General features: G+C 36.2%; 4 protein-coding genes across 4 annotated transcripts in view; all 4 read right to left on the bottom strand.

Moving 5' to 3' along the window:
* The window catches only part of HOXA3 (homeobox A3), a 25907-nt gene extending 17339 nt beyond the window's left edge, over nucleotides 1-8568 (bottom strand). The window contains exons 1-2 of the mRNA XM_075271392.1: nucleotides 8476-8568; nucleotides 4139-4291 (exon numbers count right to left, since the gene is read on the bottom strand). The gene's annotated coding sequence lies outside the window, so the exon portion shown is untranslated. The remainder of the gene's footprint in view (nucleotides 1-4138; nucleotides 4292-8475) is intronic.
* HOXA4 (homeobox A4) lies at nucleotides 4790-6492 on the bottom strand. The gene is made up of 2 exons (XM_075271394.1): nucleotides 6036-6492; nucleotides 4790-5787 (listed from the first exon to the last, which is right to left on the bottom strand). Exons 1-2 carry the CDS (start codon nucleotides 6475-6477, stop codon nucleotides 5474-5476), a joined length of 756 nt encoding a protein of 251 aa, XP_075127495.1. The 5' UTR covers nucleotides 6478-6492; the 3' UTR covers nucleotides 4790-5473.
* A 6995-nt stretch (nucleotides 8569-15563) lies between the features above and the next one.
* HOXA5 (homeobox A5) lies at nucleotides 15564-17707 on the bottom strand. The gene is made up of 2 exons (XM_075269828.1): nucleotides 16842-17707; nucleotides 15564-16383 (listed from the first exon to the last, which is right to left on the bottom strand). Exons 1-2 carry the CDS (start codon nucleotides 17692-17694, stop codon nucleotides 16133-16135), a joined length of 1104 nt encoding a protein of 367 aa, XP_075125929.1. The 5' UTR covers nucleotides 17695-17707; the 3' UTR covers nucleotides 15564-16132.
* A 950-nt stretch (nucleotides 17708-18657) lies between these two features.
* The window catches only part of HOXA6 (homeobox A6), a 2121-nt gene continuing 778 nt past the window's right edge, over nucleotides 18658-20000 (bottom strand). Inside the window, exon 2 of the mRNA XM_075269829.1 lies at nucleotides 18658-18939. Within this exon, the coding sequence (XP_075125930.1) occupies nucleotides 18668-18939 (272 nt within the window). The 3' untranslated portion in view covers nucleotides 18658-18667. The remainder of the gene's footprint in view (nucleotides 18940-20000) is intronic.

Genomic DNA, 20000 nt, shown 5'->3' with positions numbered 1-20000 from the left:
GTTTTCCTTCCTTCCTTCCTTCCTTCCTTCCTTCCTTCCATCCTTTCTTTCTTTCTTTCTTTCTTTCTTTCTTTCTTTCTTTCTTTCTTTCTTTCTTTCTCTCTCCCTCCCTCTTATCCTATACATTCATTTTTTGCTATTAGCTCTCGTCCATCTTTACATATACCATATATATATATATATATATATATATATATATATATATATATATATATATATATATTTTGCAGGTTGTGTCCATCTCTCTGATATCAATGTATCTATTAAGCTGGATATTTTTCCATCTTTCCATTAATGCACAATGATGCAATGAGTTTTTCTAAGGCCGAGCAATGCCCAGGAATATCTAAAAAAAAATTCACTGAGAGCCGATAATGACTGAAATATCACCTGGAAGTATGGCTATATATCCATAAACAATGCACTATATGCATCCATCTAGTAGTGACAATACAGGTTAAACTGTGGACAATTTACTGAATTTCCTCCTCTAGCAATAGATATTGTCGTGCATTTTTGAAGGTAAATTGTAGATTTGCAGAGAATGTCCCTGTTCTGACACATCAGAGACCTGACATACCTTAGACTGACAGCTGTCATGTATTTAGCTGGGAGTCTAGAGCTATACACATACAAAGCGATATCTGCAATAAAACCTATTTAATTGCAACGACACTGCCATCATTCTCTCCCTGTGGATTTCTCTGCTATTCTAATGCTTTAATTTCATACATAAAACGTTCAGATTAATGAGACGTGAAGATGGATTGTGTGAGTTGCGACCTCAGTGGCCTGCTAAACCTATATATATATATATATATATATATACATACATATATACAGTCTTATGCCAGTATGACCTAAGCTGAGTAGATGCTATTGAGAATGTGGGACTCCAACATCAAACCCTTAAATTATATAGAATATTACTGCCCCACCGTATATGTCCCAAAACACAAAGGGAATCTGAAAGTATTGCTCCAGTCCTTTCCTATAATAGCACCACCTTTTATGCAGATTTTTTCAGCCCGACTACATATGTGCTAGCCCTGTTGTCGTCAGTGGTTAGGTAACAAAAGAAAGTACCAATTAGCTATTGTAAACCTAAAGGTAAGGTGTGCTGGCATACTCATGTCAGCAAAGCTTTAAAGGATTTATAACTTGTTCTGGAAACCAAATGCCAATGATGTCCATCCACAAATCTGACCATGCAAATGTCAATCAAATTCACCCCCTGAATTCTATAAAGTGGACAAGCAATGTACCTCTTAATGTGTCCAGCAGACAACACCTAGCAGTTTGGAGTCTTCTTATACATAGGAGATAATGAAATAGAGACAATGTCTCTATAGCATTGTGTAGTTTACCATCTGTTGCTTAAATACAGGTTCCAGCCAACTACAAACTAGTAGAGCATGCTGGGACCTGTAGTTTCAGAACAACTTATAATCCAAAGCTTCTCTATGTATTCTTATGCAACATCTTATCCCAACACAAACTTGCTTGAGACTTAATTAATGCATGCAAAAGCTTTACCTACCATGTACAAAAATCAGATTAAGGACAAGGCCCCACCTTGCAGAAAATTTTGTAAATTTTTCTGCTTTTTATGAGCCAAAACCAGGAGAGGATTTCACAGAAGAGAGAAGTATAAGAACTTCCCTTGTATTTCTCATTCCTTTTCAAGGTACTCTTGACTTTGGCTCAAAAAAAAAAAAAAAAAATCTGCAACTAAAAAGGCAGTTTTTCTGCAATGTGGGGTCTTATATTAAAGGTTGCAGTACCCAAGCTGTTACCATATTAACCATTTCTATTAACACCATGATGAGTCCTATTGACATAAATATATGACTTTAACTTAAGATCTTATCTCAAGAAGAAAACAAAGAGCAGAACAAGCCACACCAATTGGTTATCATGGAGTCCATGTTATTAGCTCCTTATAGAAGGTAGAAGCAGCCTCAGCTCATATAAGTATGTATACTTTTCTTTGAAGTTGACTGGTTAGTTGGTTATTTGAGTCCTTGCTGTTGACTGCTGGGAATTTATATCAGATCTCCCCAGTATGGAGAAGCTACACAAGGACTGTAATGTGAGAGCAATGGTTTTCATGTGTCATAAACTGGATGTGTGAGGCGCATTGCTGGTAATATTTACATACTTGTGTTCAAGTGATCCAGTTATGAAAAGATCTATGTGGAGTGGGAGGGAGGGAGGGGAAGGTTATGATTTACTTACATGGATTGTTGCCATGCAAGAAGAGAAACTGAAAGAAGAAATCCAAAGAGAAATACAGAAAGGTTAGAGGGACATGGAAACAGATAACAAGGGGACATATTGGAAAATGGATGGGGGGAAACTGTGAAGACACAGAAGAGGCAGGAAAATATAAAGACTTTACAAAGTCTTACAAAGGTGGAGAAAACTCATAGAGGAGAAACTGTGTAGGAGACCTGGAGAATAAAAAGGAGGGGGTTGAAGAAAAAAAAAAATCACTTTTTTTTTTTGGGGGGGGGGATAGAAGAGGAGAAGATAGATAGATTAGATAGATGATAGAATAGATAGATAGATAGATATTAAATAGATGGATATATAGATAAATGGATAGATAGACATATAGATAGAACAGAGATATCTTCATAGACAGATAGACATGATATATGTATAAATGGACATGAGATGATAGATAAATAGACTGCTGGTAGAGGGAAAGTCAGAGCTCTATATAGATAGACATACAATTAATAAATATATGTTTATAAATGTGTGTATGGGTCTATGGATGTGCATGATAGATAGGCAGATGATGATAACATAAATGATTAATATTTGGAAACATAGATAGATAGATAGATAGATAGATAGATAGATAGACAGATAGATAGATAGACAGATAGAAGGAGAGATGATCACAGGACAGAAGGGACAGAGACAAGCGTGGGAGAGATAAAAACAGAAATGGAAGAGTGGAATTAAAAAATGGAGAGAAGCATAGAAGAGAAATAACAGCAAAGAAAGAGAAAGGGAGAGAGAATAGAAGAGGGTGCTGGGTAATAAAAAGGGGAGAGAAAAAAAAATAAAATCAACGAGGAGGAAAGAAGGACTGAGAACAAAGATAGGAGTTTGAAAAAAAGGCACAAGAGAAGGAGGGAGTGGATCCTGCGATATTTTAGCCTCGTACTTTATATCCATTATTCAGACCAAGCCATATGTTACATATTTTCCCTCAAAGCTCTTGTGCTATATGTGCAGCCATGAAGCAAACCTCTCTTAGTAGAACAGCATGTATTCTATATAGGCATAAGCAATGATGTTGCATAGCACCTGGCTGCCATATTCCATTGTATCAAGCACCTTTTATTTCAGCACATTAATAATACTCAGTGATCCCGTGTCCCAATGTGGGTCATTCAGCTGAAAGAAAACCAATCAGAAAGCCCTAGCCATAAACCTCTCCCCTCCAGCTATGTGCAGGCTTTGTCTCTGGGTGCTATCTTATTCCTAAACACAATACAAATAAAACATCCTTCATTTCAACTTATCTTACAAACTATTTCAAAAGCAAGATGTCAAATCTTAGGAATTCACATCAATTAGCATCTGGATGCACCAGAGGCAAACCAGTGATCAGGGAAGATAGCCTCATGGCTTCAATGAACCTCTCTACAACATATTTCTTTGTTGCAAATAGTTTTTTTTTTTTTTTTTTTATAAAACACCAAGAACTCCACAAAATATTACTATTGCTGCAAATGCAAGAATTGCCAGGTTTACAGAAAGAAAAAAAAAGGTGAAAAGGATGGTTCATTTTACATGGAACTCTACACTAAAGGTCAAGGGTTTGAGGGTCAGCTTGCATCTTTCAAAAAAAAAAAAAAAACTCAATAGACAGAAACCGTGTCCTCTGAGTGAACCCTGGTTGCCTTAGCAAAGGGCAGACTATGTGACAGGGCAAAGAACATACAATTAATGGAAGGATAGCGGATAAAAGGAGGAATATATATATATATATATATATATATATATATATATATATATATATATATATATATACCATAATTATACAGAATTGCTATCTCAAAGCAAAGCCTAATAAATGCAAACTATTCCAAAATACACATATCGTCTATATAGCTACCTTATAGGTTGCCTTCACGTCTATCCAGTCTCCATTCCCATAAGGTATTTGTTTAATAGGTCTGTAAAATCCATTAAAAATGGCTCCATTTTTCGTAGAAATGCCATGACTTCTGCTCGGATTAATATTTCCAAATAGAATCCTTAGGAATGTCTGGTGAGGTATAAATAAGTCATTATAAGTCATGATTATTCCATATTATATATTGGTAAGAATAATAATAGCAATGCAGATATACATGAAATATAAGCTAGCATGCAGACAATACAATATGGGGTCTTACCATGTTATCGCCTTAATAGGGATTAGATAGTGTATGATATAGGGAAGGGGTATAATATATATATATATATATATATATATATATATATATATATATATATATATATATATATAGTGGTTGTTTCCATAGGGTTCCTGAATGTTGCAATGTTACACATTGTCCATACATTAAACACACATACACAGATAGGGCCCCACACACATACCCAGATATACAGGGACTAAGTACTCTGTATTAGATGCATTAAAGCCCTTAACCCTATATTTCCTGCTGTAGACTCTTTACACCCCAGTATACAGCCCCTGCCCCATATATATAACATGGCATCATTGGGTTCAATACTAAACAGGTTTAGAAACGTCTGTTTTTGAAATCTTTAATTTTGACAGAATATTCTTCGGGTTTAGCACCACAATATTACAGCACAATTCACAATATGTACCACCACTGTGTATCTACGACGGATTTTCGCCTTCAAGACGATCAAAGGCCTTCTACAGAAATCCTAACATACAGGGAAAGTGTCAAACGCACATTGATCTGAAAGGGGAGCTAAGCAGGGAAAACAGTCATTTGGTGTCTACAGAAATGCTTTTGTCCAGCTACTTATTTACAAAACCGATTCATGTCTTCTTCAAGAAGCCTTTAAATAAATCCTTAAAAATGTTTTTGTTTTGTTTGTTTTTTTCTTAAATACTCACAGCTATATGTATAGGTGTAATATATCAGTCCATACTTTTATCACATACTATCCCATAAATGCATCTGTGACGTATGTGTCTTGTATACAAAATAGTTTTCTACCTATGTATACACTGAACTCTAAGTAAATATTCATATACACATATACACCCTTAGTTTTTTATACGCATACAGTCAAGTACATAAATAAAACAAGAAAAGTCTCCATCGATTTCCTTGGTTATGGGAACAAGTGTCCTGGTAGGAAGAAGGATTTAGTATCCAACAATATCAAGGAGCTTTATTTTTTTTCCTTCCATAGTCATTTGGTCCAAGAGATTACCAGCAATGGGGTGAATACAAGGAAAGCCTTATAATAATGGGGTGCTGGACCCCTCTGTGTGCTGGTGGCCCTGTACTTTGGACTGTTGGCTTGAGGCTGATGGGTTTGCAGATCGCATCTTAGTATTGGGCAATTTGTGGTCTTTCTTCCACTTCATCCTCCTGTTTTGGAACCAAATCTTGACCTGACGTTCAGATAAGCACAAGGTATGGGCAATCTCTATCCTCCGGCGTCTTGTAAGGTATCGGTTAAAGTGGAACTCCTTCTCCAGCTCTAATACTTGCTGTCTGGTGTAGGCAGTTCGAGACCTTTTGGGTTCCCCGCCAGTGTAATTTGGGTTAACTGAGCACATAAAAGAGAAAAGCAATGGGACATAACCATTAGATAATGACCATAAAAATGCACACAAAGCCCTATAATATATGGGGATGGGCATTAAAGGCGTATGGCCCAGAGTCAATAGCAGGGCAATTACATTTATGGCATGTGTAATTACCTCTAATAAATAATCCAGCAGCCTGATAGGATGGGGTCCCCAAGCCTTGGCCAAGAAACCACCCAATTGACCCCAATGACACGTTGTCACCTACCTGTGTTGACATGGATTTTCTTCATCCAGGGGTAGACCACTGGTTCTTTGCTGCATTTGAGGCTGGCAGCACTTTTGTCAGGATGGAGGCTGTCACTGGACACTCCTATGGGCTCACAGTGCTGGGGTGCTGGAGGCTGCCTGAGGACGTGGCTTTGGAGAAGTTGCTGGGACTGAGTGTGGGCTTTGGCAGAGATCCCCTCCTGGGTGACCCCAGCCTCATGGCTGGCTGGGAGGTGGCTGTATCCATAGTTGGCTTCAGGATAGCTGCTCGGACCAGGGTACAGAGCAGTCTCAGGAGCAGCCTCGTACCCCGGCTCCCTCGGCCGCTCGTAGTATTCAGGAGACTGGTTGTGCAAGTAGTTGTTTTGGCCATACTCCTCGCAGGGTGGGAATTTCGGCTCGATGTAGTTGGAGTTTATCAAAAACGAACTCATGGCCATTAATTTGTGCAAGTGCAACAAAAAATACTAATTTTTCTCGCGTTGTCGTTTTTCTGTTCTGCACAAAACCCTCCTACTCCCTGTCAAGTGTGCAAAGTTACACACCCATGTGACCAAGGCAGCCAATCGGTGCACTGCTCTGCACCCCGGATAAGGAAACACCAGGATGATAAATGCACTGCAAGTCACCCCTTATAGACTTAACTGCAGCTGGAACATCATCAGACTAAAATCCCTGCCACAGATTCAGAGGACAACACCAGGGATCAATACTAATCACACTCATATTACACTACAACCTATAATAATAGCAAGCAATGTACTAAGATTAGTAATGATCGCCTATGACTCTGCTGCTGTGTGTGGGTCTATCCTGGAGGAAGCTGCTCTGCCCTATACTGCTGTATGTAACCCTATGTACGTAACCACTAATAATCATACTATACTAGCACCTAGAATCATTGCACTAATATGAGTAGTGGTCGCCTGGAGGGGGCTCTTCTACCTTATACTGTATGTGTGTCTCCTATCATGACTAATCTTAACCTTATCACACCACAACATATAACGCAGCAATACCAGGAATGCTCTGCTAGGACTCCAGGAGAAAGCTGCTGTATATTATGACACTGTATGTAATGCCATTGATTTAGATATGCTATAGTGTTATAGCTGTATTACACAGTGCCTGGGGTCTGTACTGTGTGTCCTAGAATATATATAGGATTGCTGCACTGCATGGTATACCTAGCTACTAATACAGCTACTGAGAGATGTCTACATTCACCCATTCACTATACACAATTATGCATAGAAGAATATATATATATATGTTGATAAGTTATTAAAGCATAACCTATATCCAACCATCCACTATACATAATTATGTATTGTAGGTTATGTATAGTGATATATGGTTGCATCATAGCTTATGCCCCATCATCCAGTATGCAGAATTATGTATAGTATGTTATATATATAGTGATGAGCTATATATACTAGCTATAACCTATAAGGCAAGGTTGTTGTTTTCTCTGTTGGACTGTACAGGCAGCAACAAATGACTGTATATAGTATATATCTATATATATCTATCACTACATTTTACTAGTTGTAAACAAGTTAGGGTTCAATTCACAATAGCCACATGCCAATAGTGCGTTATTCTATATATTATAGTAACTCATGGTAATTTATTCTTACACATAGCCTATTTATTGCTGCATGAAATAATCTTATGTACACAGTCAACATCCTTGTAATACAGATCACATAGTAATATCACCGAAGGTGTGGAAGGCATTGCATGCATACAGTGAGGGATATATATATATATATATATATATATATATATATATATATATATATATATATATATATATATATACATACTCCTCTGATCACTCATGGAGGCAGCTGCTGGCCACACAGAGAATATTACCATATTGTCTATATAAATATTAATCCTAGCATCGGATAAAGCTGCTAAACAGTCGTGTGTACAGGGCTTTATGCTTTGTCTGCTGTTTCCTCATTACCAGAGACCATCAGAATATTGTCTGGGCAAATAACACTAATGTGGATTTTCTTTAACGAAGTCGAATATGGCAGATCTAATCCACATGTTGCTGGAGGAGAGAGGCTGAGAGAGAATATAGGGTTATCCTGTGAGATCATGTTCTGGACATACTCTCTCTGGTACAGCATAGGTAATACATTATTAATAACACTGACAGTAAATCGTATTGTTTAGGACAACGAGAATATTGGAGTGAAATGTAGATGTGTAACCACAAGTAGCAAATCACAGCCTGCCTTATACCCTGCATCGATAATAGACATAGAGATATATACAGACATAGATTGTGTGTGTGTGTGTGTGTGTATAATATATATATATATATATATATATATATATATATATATATATATATATATATATATACACACGACACTGCCATATTTACTGCATTTTGCTTGTAAAAAGGAGGCATTTACCTTGCTATATGAAGCATAAACCGAGCAGATGGTGAACTTTCATTCATTTGCATTCTGCAGAGGGATGGGGAGTAGATTTCTGGAAATCCTTCTTTTTCGGGATACACTGGTCTATAGGCACACATACAAAAAACATGTATGTAAGATTCATCTGTATATTTCATCACAGGAAGCAAATAATAATAATAATAATTATTATTATTATTATAATTATAATAATAATAATATATTGATGATTATTACTAGAGTAACCTCCATGATATCTATCTATCTATCTATCTATCTATCTATCTATCTATCCATCCCTCTTCTACTTCTATGTAGCTGAGCTCAGTTGTTGACTCCATCTATATGCTTGATCACACCGCATTTTCCCATCAGCTCTATAATAAATTGTGTCGGCCCCAGCCTAAATAAATATAGTAATATCAGCTAGTATTTATTTTAATGTGACATACACATACAGATCGTTGACATATTTATCGTTTACAACCTTAAGGCTCAATACCATTGTTTTCTCTGCTGTTCTGGGTGTAGTCGCCCTGTAGTCGGTACATGCTGTACACAAAATCGCCCTTCATGTGGGTGCAAAATGCCAGCAAGTGTCTCTGTAAGTTTCACAAGGCCTGTTAGTTGTCTTTGAGGTTTTGTTATCATTAAGAATTGAGCCAAGACCACCAGGCGTTATCTCTCTAGAAGACATTTAAACATTTTCTTACAAGATTTATGGTTATCTCTCCCTGCCATAAACAAGCAAACCAAAAGAGTCGTGTCCTCAGTTGGTCAAAAAAAAGGAAAATATCGATATTCTTATTTGGTACTGTTGCATCATATTTGTATATAAATGAATAATAATAATAACAATAATAATAATAATAATAATAATACATATTGTAAATAAGTACTGTGCTATAAATCTTCATTATATGTAGGTTCTACTGGTGTCAATATTCATATCATAAATAATATATTTTTTTCTTTGTGTCAAAATATAATGAAATTTTAAATAAAAAATATTACTATATTATTATTTTTTCTTTGTATAAACATAATAAAGTTTGGTATTTTTTAAATTCGTTTGAGTTTTGTGTTGTGTTTCTTTTGGTGTTATTTTTTGTCTGTTTCTTGTACAAGTCACTGGGTGTTGGTTTCATAGTGACCGAGAAGTGACACTGGGCGCATTTGGTTTGGTATTAATCTTCCCCATTGACAGTCTTTGTTAAATAAGGAGCCTTGCAGTTCACCAGGCGACATTTTCATATTTGTTAGACTCGCTGACCTGAGGTTCACCTCGGCCTTGGACTTAGCTTTTCTAAAAGGTCCAGCAAGTGTCTTTAAGACAGCAGGGAGTTTCTAGCAGGTCACTTCTTGTGACAGAAAATGAAGAATAAATTAGGGAAAAGTACACATTACAGAGGTTATGAAATGCATCACTCTTGTTGATGGGGGTCCTGAGGAAGCCCACTGACCCCAGAGAAGCAGCAGTGGGCAGGGGCCACATCAGCTCAGCCTGTCAATGTTTTCTTGCTTACAATATTATTTACTAGAAGGACTAAACTAGAATTTCTTCTTTATCCTCGGAGAACCAGCAATGAACTCCATCACTAACAACCATTACCAAAAAGGAAAATCCTGCCCTCATTTACCAAATCTGGAAACATTTAATTTGTGATTAATGATTGGTCAGGAAGTTGGTAACAACCTCACATCAACTATAGAAAAAGTGGCAGGAAATAAAAGAAATCCTCTCATACTGCAAACAGGAAAATATAGGCGGAAGATGCAACATTTCTTCCAGGCATAGACAGGGAAACTTACGATTTTTATTTTTTTTTGTATGTGATTTTATTAAAACGGAGACCTGTGTGACCTAAGTATGAAATTTTACTTAAACCTTACACGTAGGGTAGAAATATTTATCAAATATTTCTAAAAATTCCAGAAGTTTCTACCGTATACTCTGCTAGAGAGCTCAAATTATTATTATTATTATTATTATTATTATTATTATTATTATTATTATTATTATTATTATTATCAGCAGCTTTATGGGAAATAAATACGAGGAAAAATTAAATGTATTAGTTGATAGATAATAGATATACAGATAATATAGATAATAGATAGATAATATATATATAGATCATGGATGGATGGATAGATAGATAGATAGATAGATAGATAGATAGATAGATAGATAGATAGATAGATAGATATGATATAGAAACATTATAGGTAGACTTGAGGCTTATAAATACATACAATCTAAATCCATGATAGATAGATAGATAGATAGATAGATAGATAGATAGATAGATAGATAGATAGATAGATAGATAGATAGGCGTGTGAGCACTTTAGACTAATATAGTCTTTAATTCATTTTTTAAGATTTTTGTACTCCTGACTTGTTCATTTTTTACTAGATATATAGAAATCTAGATATAATAAATATAGATAAGTTTCCAAGTATATATTATGAAAGTATAAAATGTATAATATTAAAAAATCAAAATATGATCGCATACATTATTAGCATTTGTTTTATTTATATAAATATTTATTTCGAATTTTAATGTTTTTGTGTTTCTATTTCTTTTTCTATCCTACACACTACATTACCAACCTAATTCCTAGAATCATTATAATTATTTTATTGTTTAAATTCATTCAGATTTTTTTCTAAGCCCTGTCTTGTTTTGTAACTTTTTCGCTGTAAACTTTTTTTTCTCTACCTGCTCCATATGGAACAACTTCATTCAGACTATAGTGAGCTTGGCTTGAGATGAAATACAGCTCGTACCGTTGAAAGGAATCATTTTTCTATCCTTGCATTGGTAATGAGGGTCATTTAGGCGCTAGGGTTCAACAGGAGTCCAGTCTATGATGCTGGGGGGACTCACAACACTTTTTATCTTTTGTGCTGATGGGCAGAATGTCCACTATATAACATTGACATCCAACTTTGTCTGGATAGATGATGACTTGGAGCAGCGCGAAGACTCAACTTTTGACCTACAACTTTTTGACCTCCTTGTAGGCACAGGCTTATGGGATCATACACACATATAGACACACACTCACCATATACATAGACACATATATTTTTATATACGTGCACAAATACATGTTGTTTGCATTAATATAGGTTTTATACTCATAGGACAATTAAAGTGCATCAAACATACTAACCAAGCCATTAAAAGCCAATGATAATGGAGCCTATTACAATGCTACAAGTGACTGCTGATCCAGCTTGCAAATTAGGGTTTCATTGCAGATTGCTTTATGTTCTCTCTCACAGTTCTAGAAGAAAAAAGTAGGAAGGAGAATGGAAAAAAAAGCCTTGCCTAGCCTGTGTTGTCGGTGAACTTGGTCTGAAGCGAGCTCTGCTGGTGATACTAAGCTTTGCAGATTTATCTTTCTCTGCATTTACTTAACCTGGCAGTGAACTGAGGGAGCTGCGATTTGTTAAGCTCTGACAGTCTTCACCTTAAGCGAGGGCTGCTCCACAGAATCGCAATTGTTTGAACAGCAACGTTGAGTAAATATTATTTTCAATGGGAGAAATAGTTGAAAAGTTATATCTAAGCAAAATATCAGGAAAAATGTCATTTGAAATATTAGACAAAAATATATATTTCTATATCCACATAACCTGCTTATGTTTAATAAGGAGCAGAACAGAACTTGTCATTCTGAATTATAATACTGGAGTAGATATACCTGCAGTCCTGTGTAAATCTCTTACAGAAGGAAAGTGTTTGATAGGAGTCTGAGCAATCCTATTTCATCCAATGGTGAAAAATCTGTGTCAATATTTTAACACCTATAATTGATCCCTACTATGTGTAAGGAAGCTGCACTAGCCACGTGTTCTCACTATCAGTGTGAACATCTACATAAATGAGTTACTTTGTAACATACTGTAAAATATTGTCACATTTGGTGCAACTGAACCGGATACATTGCAGTGTCCATCCATATAATGCAGCGTCCATCCATATACAATGCTGTATCCATCCATATAATGCAGTGTCCATCCATCAAAACTACAATTTAGTAGCAAAACAAACTTAAAATAATCCCATGATATAAATGGACAGATTATGGAAGTTTTAAACAAGAATTGTAAAATGACAGAGACACCAGTGTGCACGGGTAGGATGGAAGTGTGAATTGTTACAATCTTTCCAGACTGATCAAGAATTACAAACGCATGTAATAAGGGGGGAAAAAATCATAAGAATATTACTGTTCTAAGTAAAATAAGAGGATATTAGACTGTTCATTTAAGACATCACAGAAACACAAAAATACACTCACATGCACATACACAGATATGTATACGCACACATACACACACACACACACACATATATATATATATATATATATATATATATATATATATACACGCACATATATATTCACACACGTATATACACACATATACATACACACACATACGTTTCTTGTGTACGTGTTATCTAGAAAATCATGTTACTACACACTACTTAATTAGTATAGTAAAGTATTAGGACCTTTATAATTGATATAGATAAATTATTTATAGATTGATGGATAGATAGACGGAAAGAGAGATACATAGATAGATAGATAGATAGATAGATAGATAGATAGATAGATAGATAGATAGATAGACTAACATAAAACGTAGATGAAAATAAATACACCATTAAGATATGATACCAAGATATAGACACATAACAATACATTATATTGGATACATATGAGGTAGATTATAGGCAGAGATATTTACGAATGGATATGTAGATGGTAGATAAGACATATAGAAAGAGAGGTGTAGATAGGAACATGTGAATGAGTATACAATAAATAGAGAAAATGTATAATTGCCACAAGGATAGTAAAAAAAAAGAAAAAGATCAATGGAGAAAGCGGTTCATATAAAGGAGACAAAGATGAATAGATAGATAGATAGATAGATAGATAGATAGATAGATAGATAGATAGATAGATAGATAGATTCACACATCCTTATTTTTGCTAGTACTTTACAATACAACTATATCAACAGTTGGTGTTATTTTCCCTTTAGAAACACAAGAAATCCTCAGAGAAAACCTCTCTTTTCTGTCACTTATATTGAGGTTATATTTTATGCTAATTTAGATGTTAAAGAAAACCAGCAAACAATAACAAAACGGAAGGAAAGCAGCGACCAAATGTTCCCAGTGTCAGCCATAAAACTTTATGACTTGTTTGAACTTTCGCCCAGAGATCCCAACACCAAAATAAGGGAAAGCCATCAGTCCCCAACCCTACTGATCCCCCACAAGAGGACTGTTACCTGCAGGAGCCTGGACATGGGCAGCTTTGGGGATGGATTTCGCATAAAGTCCTCCCAAACACTTTTCCTTGTGGATCTGTTAAATAAATGCAGAGTTTTCTGGATGTCAAAGTGTAATGTTAAATTCTCTGTTAAACTTCCTTGTGGGCTGGTGACATTGCAGTGTGAAGACACTATTGACTCTAGAAGTATGTGAAGTAAATACACAGCTGGGGCCTATCCAGATTCTTTCCCCAAAACATCCCATATATCTTCAGGGGGATTTCACTTTCTCTCTCTGCTTCCTTTGATATTAGGCACTTTCGCTTTTGGACAGATAAGGACTTGGGTGAAGTGAATAGTGTTTATTAGGTAAGTACCAGGCTGGTGTGACAGGGCTTCAAAGGATAAGACATGAATGGGGACTAGAAGCTTAGGAGTCCCTGACACAATGATCTTATACTACTTGACTTTTTTTTTTTTAAAGAAAACTTAGCATCTAATAAAATGTTTCAATGAAGATTTTTTTTGTAATGACTGATCATAAGATCAATAACATATAAAGTTAATAGTTCTAATTTCTCTGGGGTGAGGTGGGGTGATAATAGGATAATATGACACACACTATTTAATCTGTGCTAAACATAAAAGAATCCTACATGACACAAGTAAAAAACTTCATATAGAACTCACCTGAAATTGTAAGTTTGTAGCAGCAGGGAGAGGGGCTCTGAGCTAGACAAGGCTGCCATGCTAGGTGATGTCTGCAAGCTTGATGTGTCCTACTAGAAGCCAAGTGATGTCCAGCATGAGTGAGATTATATGATATGTGGTATATAATGTTGGACGTCTACTCCCCAAAACCATAAAACTTACTTTAATAGCCCCACGTGACATTTTATAGCCAGTGAGCCTATCTGTCTGTGCTATGGAGGATTTTACGATCTAATTCATAGACAAAACCCTATTCATTTGGCAACCAAATGTCACATAGCCGGAACTAGGGCTTATAAAGTTTACTGTTATATAACTTAGGGAAGACAAGAATGTAAGCACTTAGCAAAGAGAGATCTTTTCATTTCCATTACAGGCTGAGAGGAGTTACAGTCAAGCTCAGGTAAGGTAAGTCAAGGCTGGAAGGTTTGGGGGAACTTATAGGAAGCCATATAGAAATAGGATACAGATACTTTCTTATATTAGAAGTGAGGGAGACAGGATTCTTTAAGGTGAGATAACTTCTTACATGGATCTAGTAAATCTATAACTTCTTACATGGATCTATTAATTCTATAACTTCTTACATGGACCTAGTAAATCTTTAAGGTGAGATAACTTCTTACATGGATCTAGCAAATCTATAACTTCTTACATGGATCTAGGAAATCTTTAAGGTGAGAGAACTTCTTACAAGGATCTAGTAAAAGTAAACAGAATATATAGGTAGCCACCTATCTAGCTCATATACATTAAACATCTCCAAAAAAAATAAAAAATAATTTTCCCATTTTATATAAATGTGTAGATTATTGTGCATTGCCCCACATCCCCTGATACATAATATCATCCATATCCCCTGATACATAATATCATCCATACCCCCTGATACATAATATCATCCATATCACCTGCTTTCCACAGACACATATTATCATCAAGGATTGCAACACACAAAGCAATATTTTCAGTACAAAGTTTATTTTTTTTCCAGTCATATTTTTTCATGAAAAAAATTTACAAAAAAAAATAATATATAGCAATTGCTTAAACAGCCAAGCTGGACTATATCGTTAACTTTGTGAACAAACACATATTACATACACTTAGCTGCCAGTGCAGCCACTTTACAAGAGGTCGTGCAGAGTCATCATGAGATACAAAAAGGCACAGCTAGGACAGACTGTTTGTGTCACTACTCACCACACTAACACAAGTCACCTCTACAACATATTATTCACATAGGTAGTATTATCTGGAAATGTAATATTCCAACATAGTTACACTTCACAAACATTTACAGCTTTTTTTTTTTTTTGCAAATTGAATGCAACACAGAACATTAGAAATAAACAGGGTTTTTTTTTTGTTCTGTTCCTTCAAGTAACACATAGCGTTTTACATAGTCAAATAAGTTAAAACATTTACAATTGTCAAGACATTGCCATCCAAAAAAAACAGAACATATACATAAAGCAGCTGCAGCTATATTCCTCCGGCAGAAGGGGCTCATCATGGACTGGATAAGGATATGAGGGAGGGGGGTGACAAAAACAGGTTTCTTCACTGAAGTCACACACAAGAGTCCTAGAAAGTCTATGGTGACAATATTGTAATACTTGGACACATCTATGGGCGGAATGCCCCCCCTGCAGCTGCCATACTCATACTTTTCAGCTTATTATCCTTTTTCCACTTCATTCTTCTGTTCTGAAACCAGATTTTGATTTGTCTCTCAGATAGGCACAGGGCATGGGCTATCTCAATCCTCCTTCGGCGAGTCAGATATCTATTAAAATGGAATTCTTTCTCCAGCTCCAGAGTTTGGTAGCGAGTATAAGCTGTCCTAGCCCTCTTCCCCTCTGGTCCTCCTATATTGTCTACAAAAATAAAAAGACATTATGCCATTAGTTCAGCAAAATATTAAGCAGATCAATCACTGGGACACAATTCATTTCTAATTAAGGATGGCTTTGATATAATCCAGGAATTGGTGGCATCTCATTAGAATAATAAAAATAATAGAAGACACATTAATAATGCAAATGCTGTAATAAAACACACACTGATGGTGAACTTGGAATAATGTCTGCAGTTATTCCTAAATTGTGCAAATGAATATCACACAGGGATGGCCGATAACTATTGCTATAGATTTAGACATCAATGTGCAATTTGATTTGATTTTCTTCAATAGGTATAATAAGATTTCTATAGCCATAAAAATGTCTACATTTATGGCAATAAAAATGTCTACAGTTGTATTCTGCCTCCCCCCACTACCCCTATATACATCCTACAGGTAATGTGCAATAGAATAAGGATAAGACTTATTTACCATGACTTATGTGCAGTTTTCTCATCCAGGGGTAGATCTGAGGCTGCACTGAAGGAGCAGGGCTCTGGCCATTCTGTGAACTTGCCTGGTCGCTGCTGGCTGGAGTGTCATCCTCAGCACCAGAAGAAGAAGCCCCCAGCCCCTCTCTGTTAAGGCTGCTACTATTGCTGTTGCTGCTGCTGTTGCTGCTGCTTGCATTGGACGTGCTGTTGCTGTTGCTGGAGTTTGTTAGAGAGTTTTTGACTCCTTGGTGACTCTCGCTGACAGGCGGGGTGGGCACAGCAGTGCAGGGCAGAGGGTCAGGTGGACTTGGAGAGTGTGCAGACCCTGCACCTTGGCTATACCTTGGCTCTGTAGAGGAGGTTGGATTGGATGGGTAATTTCTTGCTCTGTCATTGGCACTAAAGTGGTTGGAAGCTGATCGCCCAACGCTGAGATCCATGCCATTGTAGCCGTATCCGTACCTGCTGGAATGCATGGCTGCTGAATCCCTGTATTGCTCGTTCACCGAGCTGTGATCTCCATAATTATGTAACTGGTAGTCCGGGCCATTTGGATAGCGACCGCAAAATGAGTTTACAAAATAAGAGCTCATTTGTTTTTTGATATGTGTGTGCTTGATTTGTGGCTCTGGGTCGTTTTGTGCGTCTATAGCACCCTTGCACAATTTATGATGAATTATGGAAATGACTGGGACATGTACTTGGTTCCCTCCTACGTAGGCACCCAAATATGGGGTACGACTTGGAATCACGTGCTTTTGTTGTCCAGTCGTAAATCCTGCCTGATGACCTCTAGAGGTAAACTGGTGCATGAGTGGGGGAGCTGGGAGGATGCTGGAGGGGGCGCGCATGGAGGCGCGCTCCCGCGGACGGCTGCCTACTTTTGATCAGACTCGAGCGCCACCGTCTGGCCGCTGCGCTGTCATGACAAGTCTCTTCACCCAGCAAAAGGGGACTGCAGGGCCGGGGTCGAATTGAGGTTACATCCCATTACAGAAAAATTATTGCATTCCCCTCACAGCTTCCATTAGTGAATACCAAATGTACCGGCTCAGGCAGCCACAGTTCACAAACAGGCAGATTAATACCGACATATTGCACCATAAAGGCTCTTGTTGCTATTTATTCCAAAATATATTCCTTTTTCCATGATGTCTATAGGTGTTGCTAAATCTGTAATGCTTAGAGATATAGAAATAGCATTTAATAGGCGCTTAGTCATTTCCTACACTATTAACGTGGCCTTTGCAAATCGCTAATATTTTATTTTATATTCGCTGACCCTTTACATAGTATGAATTGTATCCTATACTGTAGGCAAATATAAAATAAAATATAGAGGCTATGAAAGAATCAAAAAATCATGGCATCCTCTTTCCAGTGTAATGTAATAATTTAATAAACAATAAAATGGACATATCTTTGCAGATTTTAGGGGGTTTGCTTTCTGGCAGCCATATGTAGCCATGATCCTTGTATTCCCGGCTGTGAATATTCTTACAGTTCCAATGCAGCTGACAGTAACATTCTGTTCACACACTGCAGAAAACAGGATGAGCTGACATTTCCGGATTCTTTTGTGTACATTTTTGTGCAGGATCACATTGGTTTACATTGCAGATATTGTTACAGAGTGTCCGGATTATAATCTCGCCTGGTTTCCCGGATTAGTTCTATTGCATACATAGTTACAGACATATTACATAGGGAAAGAGATGCGTTTACAGTACTAACAATGACGAGGTCCCGGCTATAGTGTACAGCAGATCAGATGGCCATGACAATAGTATGGAAGGTGTAGATGAATTAGGGGAGGCCTCCTGACTAAGTGTTGCTGTCAGTGACTTGCTTGTCCTCTGTTGGGTCACTGCTGGGCTGTGAGGAATTAATAATCTTACTTTCTTTCTTCCATTTCATCCTTCTATTCTGGAACCAGATTTTTATTTGTCGTTCTGTCAGGCACAGGGCATTGGCTATCTCAATCCTTCTCCTTCTGGTCAGGTATCTATTGAAATGGAATTCTTTCTCCAGTTCTAGTGTCTGGTACCTGGTGTAGGTCTGTCTGCCCCTCCTGCCGTGGCTGCCGTACACCGTACCTGCAATATAAGAAGGACATGGATATTAGGTATAATGTGAACACAGACAAACAGCCCCAGCCCCGAGCCTTGTATAATACACAGCAATGCATTGTATCAGGCTATGCAATGGACAGACATGAATAGTGTCTGTGCAGAACAATATTGTAGTTATTTAGTGATAATGTACCTGATGTATATTTATAGAAAGGTATAAGATGAAAGAATAATGTGCACTGCTTGCCTGTGTATATGTATATGGGCTGATGTGGTGTGAGCTAAATAATATACTGGACGAAATGTATTCAATGAGAAAAAATGTTAGGGATAGTTTACTAATATAGCAGAAGAAATATCTTAATATCTATCTATTATGTGTTTGTCTATACTATCTATACACACATATATGAGAATGTATATATATACATATACATATATATGATCCATAGGTAGATGTACACTGCTTATATATAATTGTATAATAAATGTATGTTGTGTCTACTGATATATATATATATATATATATATATATATATATAATGTGTGTGTATATAGTTTGTGTGTGTATATATATGTGTATATATATATAGATATAGATATATAGTATGTGTGTATATAGTTTGTGTGTGTGTGTATATATATGTATATATACATATATATAGATATAGATACAGATATAGATATATAGTATGTGTGTATGTAGTTTGTGTGTGTATATAGTGTGTCTATATTTATACATAGTATGTGTGTATATATAGTGTGTGTATATATATTTATATATAGTATGTGTGTGTATATATAGTGTGTGTATATATTTATACATAGTATGTGTGTGTATATATAGTGTGTGTATATATTTATATATAGTATGTGTGTGTATATATAGTGTGTGTACATATTTATATATAGTATGTATATATATATATATATATATATATATTAAACTGTATTCATATATACAGATATATATTTAACATATTTATATATAAATATATATGTATGTGTGTATATATATTTATATGTATGTGCATAGATATAAACATACATATATGTGTATATATATTGCTAATTTTCTCACATCA

This window comes from Leptodactylus fuscus, chromosome 4 (assembly GCF_031893055.1).
Source record: "Leptodactylus fuscus isolate aLepFus1 chromosome 4, aLepFus1.hap2, whole genome shotgun sequence".
NCBI lineage: Eukaryota > Metazoa > Chordata > Amphibia > Anura > Leptodactylidae > Leptodactylus > Leptodactylus fuscus.
This window is presented reverse-complemented; position numbering and strand designations above follow the sequence as displayed.

Bases quoted from the DNA above. Each gene is read 5' to 3' on its own strand.
- HOXA5 (XM_075269828.1), bottom strand. From the start codon at position 17,694: ATGCGCGCCCCCTCCAGCATCCTCCCAGCTCCCCCACTCATGCACCAG. The intron at 16,384-16,841 runs GTAAATAAGTCT...TTATTTTTGTAG, and splicing joins AAAACTGCACATAAGTCATG to ACAATATAGGAGGACCAGAG.
- HOXA4 (XM_075271394.1), bottom strand. From the start codon at position 6,477: ATGGCCATGAGTTCGTTTTTGATAAACTCCAACTACATCGAGCCGAAA. The intron at 5,788-6,035 runs GTAGGTGACAAC...TTATGTGCTCAG, and splicing joins GAAAATCCATGTCAACACAG to TTAACCCAAATTACACTGGC.